General features: G+C 41.1%; 1 protein-coding gene and 1 long non-coding RNA gene across 5 annotated transcripts in view; one reads left to right on the top strand and one right to left on the bottom strand.

The window, feature by feature from the left end:
• LOC124111885 (protein EFR3 homolog B-like) overlaps nucleotides 1-9366 on the bottom strand; it is a 98216-nt gene extending 88850 nt beyond the window's left edge. For all 4 annotated transcript variants that reach the window (XR_007222239.1, XM_046471763.2, XM_048399833.1 and 1 more), the window contains exons 1-2: nucleotides 9218-9366; nucleotides 8247-8323 (exon numbers count right to left, since the gene is read on the bottom strand). Coding sequence is in view for 3 of the 4 variants with exons in the window: in XM_046471763.2 (XP_046327719.2) it covers nucleotides 8247-8323; nucleotides 9218-9224 (84 nt within the window). In the remaining variant the exon portion in view is untranslated. The remainder of the gene's footprint in view (nucleotides 1-8246; nucleotides 8324-9217) is intronic.
• On the top strand, nucleotides 2831-6797 carry LOC125382057. The gene is made up of 2 exons (XR_007222240.1): nucleotides 2831-3020; nucleotides 6747-6797. It is a non-coding gene; the product is annotated as an uncharacterized LOC125382057 (long non-coding RNA).
• Nucleotides 9367-12412: the final 3046 nt, after the last annotated feature.

Raw genomic sequence — 12412 nt, 5'->3', positions numbered from 1 at the left:
GGAGATCCCATGCTGGAGGGCCAAGTCTGGAAGATTGGTCCATAAGGTGGTATGAGCGAATCAATGTCTGAAAGTCGGAAACCCTGGAGCCTGAGGTCATGGTAACACCTGAATTACTCCCAGTCTGAAAGATCTGTGTAGATCTAACGGTTCGGGAACTATAGTAAGTTTTATCCCATTAGTGAGTAGTTGGTACAGAACTTATCACTGCCCAGTGAGTGCCCAGTGTCGAACCATAAGATGCCTTGTACTTCATGGGTGACATAGGTAATCTGCTACTTGTGGTATAGTAGCTTGGCTGCACAAAAACCCTGGATCTTGAAAAATGGTGAAAACTTTTCCATTTATCGTCACAGAGATTCTCGTTGATTGACGAAGTGCTAAGGAGACTGCCTTAGCTGCTCTAATGGAAAATCCTTAGCGAGACTGCTCTTGATATACTCCATACGTGAAGTTCGTATAATTCTGGTCTTGGATGGACCTGATGGGAGGGAGGAAGCTGGAAACTTTGTTCTAGGACATTTCCACAACAAGATCGAAGAATTAGAGGAAATGCATAGTGTGAGATAGGATAAGTTTAAATATTCTTAAATCTGACTTTAAGATCTACTGAAAATAACTTCGAGTAACAGGTTCAGCCTAGTAGACTGAAATATTTTGGGCATATTGTTTTTTTTGTGCAAATATCAATATCACATATGTATAAAATTTGTATGTTGTGCCCTGTGTAAAAATGACACATCATCTTATTATATGAGATTATAATAATCATAAACTGCCATACTTAGGCTAGGTGTTTGTTGTTTCTAAAATAAAATCTGTATAACTGAACATCTGGCATTCTGAATGGAATGAGACTTGATTTACCTGCCATGCAGCGTTAGAACATTGGCAGTAGTCCTATAGTCCTTACCAAACTGCCCATTAGCTAAGGTATCCTAAGGAGTAAGGACAAGTCGAAATTTGCCCTTTTTAAGGATTTTGCTATATATTATCATTCTTAGGACAAGTGGGCTCAAACTGTTAGTTTCTATTGCAACCATGCCTCTGAAAATACCACAGAGAATGAACAATGTTCATTGGGTTTTATCAAATCATACAAAAAATATCTATTCTGCCTACAGAAACAAGAGTCATCAGAAAATGACAAATCCCCCAGCCCCCACAATAGCAAAAGTCAACACTTCAGACCCTGGTTAATACTTGTACAAGTTTGGATGAAAAAATCTTTCACAGCTTTCAAATTCAGAATTATTTTGAGGTGGCATTTAATGCAATAATATAAAAGAAAACATTGAATACTGTTCCTATTTATTGGTCTTGTTATAAGTTAATACAGGTTACTTCTACCAAGCCATAAAATTGGTTATCCATATTAATACATTGCAACCATGGTAACATGAATTAGGAAACGTTTAGATCCAAATTGGGAATTTTTTAATGACACTTACTGCAGAGTAAAATCCCTGCAGTAACGAGAATGACTTGACTTTCATTCTTAATTTCGAACACTACAAGAGGGAGGGTCAAGTAATCAGATCCACATGACTAATTCAAGACTTATACCCTCGCGACACGTGTTTCCATTGTATTAAGAAAAGCATTACGATAAACCAACCCGTTGACTTCGATAATTAATAAATGTGAAATAAATCGTTAGAACACTCACCTTTACACCATTTAATTACAAGGAAACATAATTTTGTCCACAAATGCCTCCGTATCGGCTGCTGTACAATAGCGGCCATTTTTACACAACGTCATATGTTTCGTGGTAAAGTTCATCGGGTCAAGCTACGGGTGGTTAGCACATGCCACAATGTCAAAGTTCTTTGGAATCGAAAGTTATGTTCCCAAGGCACTTCCAAACGTAACAAAATACAGATAACACTGTACTTAATTATGAAATATGAAATAACTGTCACTTGAACCCAAATTTTCAGATTATTTACAGTTTATGATCATGATCATCACAAATTTCGTTATTCTTCTTGGTGTCTGCAAGGTAGACCGTGACACGGACAGAAAAACACATCATGTCTACGAAGAAAGGAGATGTCACAACAGTATTTTAAATGCATCCAGTGTTCACAATTCCCATGCATGCACTGTCCCCACTTAGTGAACTCAACATGTGGACATCGCCTCAGTTCATCTGGCTGAAACTTTCCGCATACACAGCCCTTTTCGTCAACATCGTTGATAGATTCAGAATCTGATTGATCGTCGCTTGAGATAAGGAGCTTATCAATCCCCGATGGTCCAGGTTGTTGGGATGACACAACAGTTGGACGTGTAGCTGATTTCCTTATACTCTCCTGCTTATCCTTGCTAGTAGACTTGGTAGTTGGTTTAGTTGTCTTTGGCTTCGCAGTTGATTTTGATGCCTTGCTTCCTCCGTTTGTTGACTGTTTGGACTGGTTGATGTAAGCCGCGACTTGACATGAAATATCTGGTTCTGTAATTGCTTGTCCACCAACGATCTTATGGATAGAACGTCTTGGCTACGATTTCTTAATGGTAATAACAGGAAGATGATCTTCAAAAAATCTTGAATCTGAGGGCTGTTCAACGATGTCAGGACATGTAACTGAAATTTCTGATGCTTTTTCCAACTGTTGATTGGCAAACGTAGATGGCTTCAGGAATGTCTTGTCAATTGCCGTTGGGTCAAATGGATAAATACCACATTTCCTGAAAGCACTGTGCAAGTTACTGGCAGACAGAGAAATCTTGTATACCTTACAGGCCAAAGAACAGACGCTATATCGGTTAACTCTTCCAGAATTTGACAGCTGCCATTTCCTACAGTCTGAACTGAAAATCTTGGTGAAAGGCCCAAAGCACGCAACATCCATCGGCTGGAGAACATGGCTTGTGTGAGGTGGTAGAACAAACAGGATTATCCCCTGATCAACAGCATAATCTATCAGATGAGGGGTGATGTGAGACCTGTGGCCGTCATATATGTAGTGTTTAGCCTTTTGTTAAGCGGTATGTTTACTAGCAGTATTACCGAGGTTATGTCCCTTGTACAATATTATGGGATAGCAAGTAAACAATCAAGCATGGTTACCGCTGTGTTGCGTTTTCTTCAACACGTTGTTCCATCGAACATCGAGTCCATCGACTCATATTAATTGCATACAAGTTTACCAACTTGTAAACATCATATTGGCGACGAGCGATGGCAGATAATCAAGACGGTGAGGTTCGTCAACCGCCTGCGCCCGCGGGACCGGTGACTGTATCGTTACCAAGTTATCCTCCGTTTGACTGCAAGTCGGATGGGAAGTTAGTGAGGTGGAATAAGTGGCGCTCCCGATTGGAAAACAATGTGTTTGTTGGATATAACATCACAGATGACAGGCAAAAGAAAGCGTTGCTATTATCGTTTGCTGGGGACGATTTGAATGACATCGTTGATGCGATACCGGCAGGTGAATTAACCCCTATTGACAATGAGACACATTTTGGAAAGCTTGTCACGGCGATAACGAATCACTTCAATCCACAAGTTAATCTGGAATTCCAGAGATATTGCTTTCGTCAATTAAAACAGAAGTCGGATTCAATTGATGAGTTTTATCATGAACTGAGACAGCATGCAAGCACATGTGATTTTGGTGATAGAATTGAAGCGGAGGTAAAATCTCAACTCATAGCTGGTTGCAAGTCGAACAAAGTTCGTGAGAAAGGCCTGAGTACCCCAGGCATGACATTGGCTGATTTGTTAACTCATGCCAGAACTCTAGAACTTACACATGAACACTCCAAACAAATTCAGTCCTCCACTCAATCCCAAAATGTGAACACTCACCAGGCAAACGCCATGACCCATAAGTACCATAAAAGAAAGCCACAGAAAACTTCTGATAACCATGATAACCATGAGAAGTCACAGAAACAGCAAACTTGTTTTAATTGTGGACGTGCTTGGCCTCATAGTGGGGGTCAGAGAAACTGTCCTGCTTTTGGAAAAAAGTGTGTGAAATGTGGAAAATCAAATCATTTTGCCAATGCGTGTAAAGATGGACATACAAATGCACCACGTGGTCGAGGGCATTTGAAGAATGTTCGCATGGTTGATGACTGCGGGGAAGAGACTTCTGATGAAGATGAGTTTGTCTTTCTGTCACAAGGTGAGAAAACCAAATCTCCAAAGTTCACCATGAAGATTAATGGACAACCTGTTATCATGTTAGCAGATTCAGGTGCATCTATCAACACAATTTCAAAAACTGTGTACCAGTCCCTCCGACCTAAACCCAATCTTCAAGAATGCAGAACAAAGGTGTTTCCTTATGGAAAGAAGGAACCAGTGCATGTGCTAGGACGTTTCACAGCCACGATTGCATCGAAGACCGCATCTGCTGAAGCGAAAATATGTGTCGTGTCTGACGTTGATGAGTGTTTGTTGAGTTGGCAAATGGCACAGGAACTTCATCTGCTAAAAATACATGAATCCGTGTATTCTTGCAAATCTGAAGATCTGATAACAGAATACAGTGATTTGTTCACGGGACTCGGCAAGCTGAAAGATGTGAAAGTACAGTTGCATATCGACAAAGATGTTCAACCAGTGGCTCAACAGTACAGACGTGTACCATTTCATGTCAGGAAGGACATAGAAACCCAGATCAAATCTGATTTGGAACGTGATGTCATTGAACGAGCTTCAGGTCCAACACCCTGGGTGTCTCCTTTAGTGGTAGTCCCTAAACCAAGTAGTCCTGGCAAGGTGAGAGTTTGTGTTGACATGAGATGTCCAAATACAGCCATAAAGCGAGAAAGACACAACTCACCAACACTGGAAGAACTCACAACTATTCTCACAGGGGCTAAAGTTTTTAGCAAACTTGACCTTAATCAGGGTTATAACCAGCTTGAATTGGTCGAAGAATCCCGGTATATCACCACTTTTGCCACACACCTTGGATTATTCAGGTACAAACGCTTGAATTTTGGAATCAACAGTGCTGCTGAAGTATTCCAAGAAACCATTAGACAAGCTGTCAGTGGTTTGAATGGTGTCATCAATATCAGTGACGACATTCTGATCCATGGGGGTGATCAACAGTCACATGACACAAATCTACATGCCTTGTTTGAACGTCTCCGTGAAAAGGGACTAACTTTAAACAGTGACAAGTGTGTTTTCAACAAGCATTCCATTGAGTTTCTTGGACATGTGTTCAGTGCTGACGGATAAACACCAAGCCAGGCAAAACTGTCTGCAATCCTAGATATGCCACCACCCAAGAATGTTTCGGAAGTGAGGAGCTTGCTTGGAATGATGAACTTCTGTGGTGCTCGTCATGTTCCAAATTATGCGACACTCACCTATGAACTCCGCCAGCTGACTCGCAAGGATGCTCAGTGGGACTGGACAGAGAAACACCAAACAGCCCTTGACAACCTGAAATCTGAACTGTGTAAAGCGACAACACTGAGTTTCTTTGATCCACAAAAACATACAGAGCTGTATGTTGACGCAAGCCCTGTTGGTTTGTGTGCGGTGCTTACTCAACCAGATTCAGATGGAAAACCCAAAGTGATTCAGTTTGCAAGCAGATCGCTCACACCCACAGAACAGAGGTACTCTCAAACTGAACGGGAAGCTTTGGCTGTCACTTGGTCTTGTGAACATTTTCACATATATGTGTTTGGATCAGTGTTTACCATATTCACCGATCATAAGCCATTAACTACACTGTTCGGGAACCCAAAGGCATCGTTACCTCCCAGAATTGAAAGATGGGTGATGAGGATTCAGCAATATCAATTCAAGATTGTCTACAGACCAGGAGCAGATAATCCGGCAGATTATCTCAGTAGACATCCAGTCCAGCAATCTGCAAGTCATAGAGAAGAGAAGATTGCTGAAGAATACATTAACTATGTTGTTACCACAGCAATCCCTAAAACCATGACGACAGACCATGTTGCTAAGGCAACAAGGAATGACCCAGTATTACAAGCTGTTATTCAGGCCTTGAACACAGGCAACTGGAAGTCAAGCAATAATGTAGACAAAGTGTATGACTCTTTGTACAAGTGTCGTAATGAACTGTCTGTCGCCATGAACAATCAAATACTGTTGAAAGGAGCTCAAATTGTGTTGCCACCAAGCTTACACAGACAAGCTGTTGATCTAGCTCATGCTGGTCACCAGGGCATCGTGAAAACAGTTTCCCTGCTTCGTGAGAAGATATGGTTTCGTGGATTGCACAATATGGTGGAACATGTGGTTAAAAACTGCCAGCACGTGAACCCCTCAAAATGTCAGAATTGCCATATGGACCATGGCAAGAGCTTAGTGCTGATTTCGGTCAGATATCAACTGGTGAATATCTGCTGGTGATGCAAGATGAATATTCATGTTATGTCATTGTAGACATACTTAAGGGCATCTCTGGTCGCAATGTAATTCCAAGACTTGAGAAAATCTTTTCAGAGTTTGGGATACCACATCAGCTCAAGACAGACAACGGCCCACCATTTAATGGCTACGAGTTCAGTACATATGCAGAACACACTGGATTCAAACATCGGAAAATAACTCCATTATGGCCGCAAGCCAATGCAGAAACTGAACGCTTCATGCGTACCATCAAAAAGTGCATTAAAGGTGCTATTGCACAAGGACAAAACTGGAAACAGGAAATGTATCGATTCCTGTTGTCTTACCGGAGTGTAGTGTAGTGTAGTGTTTAGCCTTTTGTTAAGCGGTATGTTTACTAGAGGTTATGTCCCTTGTACAATATTATGGGATAGCAAGTAAACAATCAAGCATGGTTACCGCTGTGTTGCGTTTTCTTCAACACGTTGTTCCATCGAACATCGAGTCCATCGACTCATATTACTTGCATACAAGTTTACAAACTTGTAAACATCATAATATAGCAGCAGAGTTTTCTTGTCACCTCCGACTTTGGCATACTTCACAAAATGGCCTGTCAACCATCGTTGAAATATGTCTGTATTGGACCATCCCGTCTCGCTAACAGTTCCACAAGTTCCAACTGTCGAACCATCGCGCATGCGTGAACCAGGGAAAATGAAAAAAGGTGGAATCTTCTGACCCAATGTATTGACGCATCCCAAAACAGTAACTGTAGAGGATTTCTTTGGGCAGATTTCAATTGGAACTTCGTCTGCAGATCCAACGATTTGCGGTGAAGAATGTGTGAGATTAATTCCCTTCTCATCGACGTTGTAGATCAGCTCTGGGCTTGACTTTAGGTCATACTTATCAAGGACTGCTTCAAGTTGAGAAAAATACTTGTTAATGCTCTCCTCAGATGTGGCAGTGGCTCGTAATTGAGACAATCCCCTTGGTCGTCGCAACTTCAGTTCAGGCCATCTTCCCATCAACCCATAAAACCACTGCAGTGATAGTGATTTGGAATCATTACTACGTTTCTTGAGATTTATGGCATAGTCAGTTCCAAGACAGATAACCTGCGCCCTGGTATATCCATACCCCACTGAGGCCATAAGCTTTATGTGGTCGACAAGGCGTGCTTCTTCTTCTTGGGAAAATAATGGGCCTGGTCCAGAGGACAAACATTCTGGGGAAGTAATGCCTTTAGTTCTGTCCCTCAGAGTCTGGTCAGGCACAGAGTACTTCCTGGCTGCTTTGTAGACAGAAGAACCTCGTTCAACTACTTCCAGATAGGCTTCTTTCAGTTGTGTTGGACTATAAGGCTGGTACTGTCGTTTACGTCTCGCAGGATTATCCTACAAACCACGATAAACGATATAAGATATGGCCCTACTCAGCTTCCATAGCTTTTAAAAATTGAGCGGGTATTCCCCTTAGTAGTCACATGATACAAATTACTGTTTACATCAGCTAGCAGACGAACTTCTCTTGCTGAACTTACGAGTTGAATATTTTTTACGATCTCATTTTTTATAATGGTACAAAAAGTGCATTACGTGCAGAATTTAGTTTATCGTAATATAAAGCTGTACTTACGCAAATAGATGCAATTCTGAACATTTTTCGCTCGGAGCTGTCACGATCGAGTTGTCAATGTAAATAATCGCTAGGGGGCGCAAATCCGTGCGAGGTGCGCGAGAAATGACGTCATAAAAAAATACCACGGATTGATGTGTCGGCAGGATACAGGAATTATGTTTTCTCTCACATATGAGCATGAGTAGTTTTATCTGGACCAGATGACAGGGAGCAATACACTACAGTCATTGATGGACTGACCATCATTTTATCACTTTACCTCTGGGTTTGCTGGAAATATGTTGTCTACCAGTCTCTTGTAACGAGGTTTCAAGGCTGCACAACAGCCACAGCAGCCTGGGAACAGGTAAATATTCAGCAAGTCAGTTTCATGTCAAACATGTTAAAAGGTTGTGTTTGCTATACATTGTTAATAAGAGAATAAGAATTCTTGGTTTCACCTGCATCTTTAAATAATATGTTTGTTTGTTGTTGAACACCTTATTAAGTAATATTCAAGCTATATGATGGCAGTATGTTAGTAATCGTGCCTGGACCAGGAAATCCAGTGATTGATATTGTGAACAACAATTAGGTCTAGGTTACGATGACACACAATCAAACCAAGTCATCGAGTATTATATACCACCCAATACATTTGGTCACCCCTTACAACTAGCATAGGTTGGGTTCCTATTCTAACCTGAATAACCAAGGGGCTAAACCAAATGTAAAATTGAAACGATATGTTTGCTATCAACATTAACGCTAGTTGCCATATTCAATCTCTGCTTGGCTACAAAACATTTCCATGTCATATTCTTCCTCTTACATTAAAATACCTTTCATTGCTTACAGGAGAAAATATCTTGTTTGCACCAAAGACAAGTTTTACAAATTCATTAGACAAATATTTCGTTTATTAAACAAACTAACCCTTATCCATTTAATCTTGGCACCACTTTTTTTAACAAGGGCGTGCCACTGAGTCCAGTGTCAGTACAGTCAGGAGCATTGAGTCCTGCCACGGTACAATGACTCAGTCAATGGATCGCATACACAAATCGAGAGACACTTTTTAACAAAATAAGGGAATAGAGGATTTAATATTTAGTGTCCTTAATTAAAGCTTCAATGATGAAAGGACTCGGTTTGTTACCAACCACCGGCCGGTTTCACGGGTTTGTCAACGGCAACAGACACCTGTTTTCATTGACGGTTTTACGTTTGTTCCTAGTGCATATATCTTACCTGCCATCCCGTTTAGTACTTAGGACAGCGCTATTGTGTGCCGAATCGGAAGACTTTGCAAATCAGGCATCAAGGTGAAGATAAGTGTCTTAAATTCTTATAATAATATTGGAGAGATCCAATCGAAATGAAACGGTAGCCATGTTAGATTTGCACGCCCCCTGGGAAATGCCTACAGGAGTTACCTCCCATGAAACACCAGCGCGCTGAGAAATCGACACGAAAGACAGAAATTATGATTTTGCATTATATATCACCAATATATATATATATATATATATATATATATATATATATATATATATATAAAGAACAGCCATTTAATGCGTTGTTACTATTACTTTTACTTCCTGTGAAATAGTGCGACAAATAATACTTTCATAAAAGGTCTATTGCGAATAGAGCCATGAAGTTACTTTGTCAAGCCAGATGCATGTATAAGCGGGTTGGATTAAGTTCCTTTTAAATTTAAATACTCTCTGATTTACAATTTTGCTTTATTAATGTATGTTCATTTAAACATTTGCCTGTTGGCCAAATATATTAATTGTATCAAACTTTCTTATATTTGAAATGTATGTATTTCAAGGACTTAATAATAACAGCAAAGAAACAACATATAAATTTAGCATTATGTCAGTACCAGCTATTTGTGGGAATTCATTTCGAGAGATAATCATCAATTCGAATTTTGTCTGATGAATCACGTGTGCACATCGGAGTGAGTGAGTAATATTTCAGCAATATCACGACGGGGACGCCGAAAAATGGGCTTCATGCACGCATTGTACCCATTTGGGGAATCGGACCCGGGGTCTTCGGCGTGACGATCGAACGCGTTAAACCACTCGACTATCCCAGCGCCCCTATGCAGGTTGATTCTCCATGATAGTAAGAGCTTTTGAATCGAGAACAATCACACGTATATCACTCCACCACATTCTGGGTGACATATGCATTAATCGAGTCTATGATTAGCGGATACGGACAATAGCAAGGGGCGCAACTCTGCGAAGCGATATCCTTCTTTAAGCTTGTGCTTGTCCGGACTAATGCCGATGTAATAGAGCTCGCCCACTGAGATACCTTGCCGCGTTTAAATATGAATACTCCACTCAGTTTTAGCACCTTAATGCCGAGCGCCAGGCAGGGTAACAACAAGCACATCTTGTTAACGCGTTTTGGTATGACGCGGCCGGAGATCGAACACCCAACCTTCCGCCCTCCGGGAAGACGCTCTACCAATATACCACGGTGGCGTCTATCCTACATTAGATATTGACGTACTACCCTTTATGTATGCACAGTCTGCTCGCTATAATGACACGCGACTCTTTTACGCATCGCTTCACTTCTGCTCACGTGTCTGAGTATCATATATAACTGCCTACAGTAAGCCAATAACTCACGTGTCTGAGTATCATACATAGCTGCCTACAGTAAGCCAATCACTCTATTGTCTGAGTATCATATATAGCTGCCTACAGTAAGCCAATCACTCACGTGTCTGAGTATCATACATACCTGCCTTCACTAAGCCAATAACTCACGTGTCTGAGTATAATACATAGCTACCTACAGTAAGCCAATCACTCACGTGTCTGAGTATCATATATAGCTGCCTACAGTAAGCCAATAACTCACGTGTCTGAGTATCATATATAGCTTCCTACAGTAAGCCAATCACTCACGTGTCTGAGTATCATACATAGCTGCCTACAGTAAGCCAATCACTCACGTGTCTGAGTATCATACATAGCTGCCTTCACTAAGCCAATAACTCACGTGTCTGAGTATCATACATAGCTACCTACAGTAAGCCAATCACTCACGTGTGTGAGTATCATATATAGCTGCCTACAGTAAGCCAATAACTCATGTGTCTGAGTATCATATATAGCTGCCTACAGTAAGCCAATCACTCACGTGTCTGAGTATCATACATAGCTGCCTACAGCAAGCCAATCACTCACGTGTCTGAATATCATACATATCTGTCTACAGTAAGCCAATCACTCACGTGTCTGAGTATCATACATAGCTACCTACAGTAAGCCAATCACTCACGTGTCTGAGTATCATACATAGCTACCTACAGTAAGCCAATCACTCACGTGTCTGAGTATCATATATAGCTGCCTACAGTAAGCCAATAACTCACGTGTCTGAGTATCATATATAGCTGCCTACAGTAAGCCAATCACTCACGTGTCTGAGTATCATACATAGCTGCCTACAGCAAGCCAATCACTCACGTGTCTGAGTATCATACATAGCTGCCTTCACTAAGCCAATAACTCACGTGTCTGAGTATAATACATAGCTACCTACAGTAAGCCAATCACTCACGTGTCTGAGTATCATATATAGCTGCCTACAGTAAGCCAATCACTCACGTGTCTGAGTATCATATATAGCTTCCTACAGTAAGCCAATCACTCACGTGTCTGAGTATCATACATAGCTGCCTACAGTAAGCCAATCACTCACGTGTCTGAGTATCATACATAGCTGCCTTCACTAAGCCAATAACTCACGTGTCTGAGTATCATACATAGCTACCTACAGTAAGCCAATCACTCACGTGTCTGAGTATCATATATAGCTGCCTACAGTAAGCCAATAACTCATGTGTCTGAGTATCATATATAGCTGCCTACAGTAAGCCAATCACTCACGTGTCTGAGTATCATACATAGCTGCCTACAGCAAGCCAATCACTCACGTGTCTGAATATCATACATATCTGTCTACAGTAAGCCAATCACTCACGTGTCTGAGTATCATACATAGCTACCTACAGTAAGCCAATCACTCACGTGTCTGAGTATCATACATAGCTACCTACAGTAAGCCAATCACTCACGTGTCTGAGTATCATATATAGCTGCCTACAGTAAGCCAATAACTCACGTGTCTGAGTATCATATATAGCTGCCTACAGTAAGCCAATCACTCACGTGTCTGAGTATCATACATAGCTGCCTACAGTGAGCCAATCACTCACGTGTCTGAGTATCATACATAGCTGCCTTCACTAAGCCAATAACTCACGTGTCTGAGTATAATACATAGCTACCTACAGTAAGCCAATCACTCACGTGTCTGAGTATCATATATAGCTGCCTACAGTAAGCCAATCACTCACGTGTCTGAGTATCATATATAGCTGCCTACAGTAAGCCAATCACTCAC

This window comes from Haliotis rufescens, unplaced genomic scaffold, assembly GCF_023055435.1.
Source record: "Haliotis rufescens isolate VD_foot unplaced genomic scaffold, xgHalRufe1.0.p SCAF_2, whole genome shotgun sequence".
NCBI lineage: Eukaryota > Metazoa > Mollusca > Gastropoda > Lepetellida > Haliotidae > Haliotis > Haliotis rufescens.
The sequence above is the reverse complement of the archived record's forward strand: the minus strand, read 5'-3'. Positions and strand labels throughout refer to the sequence as shown.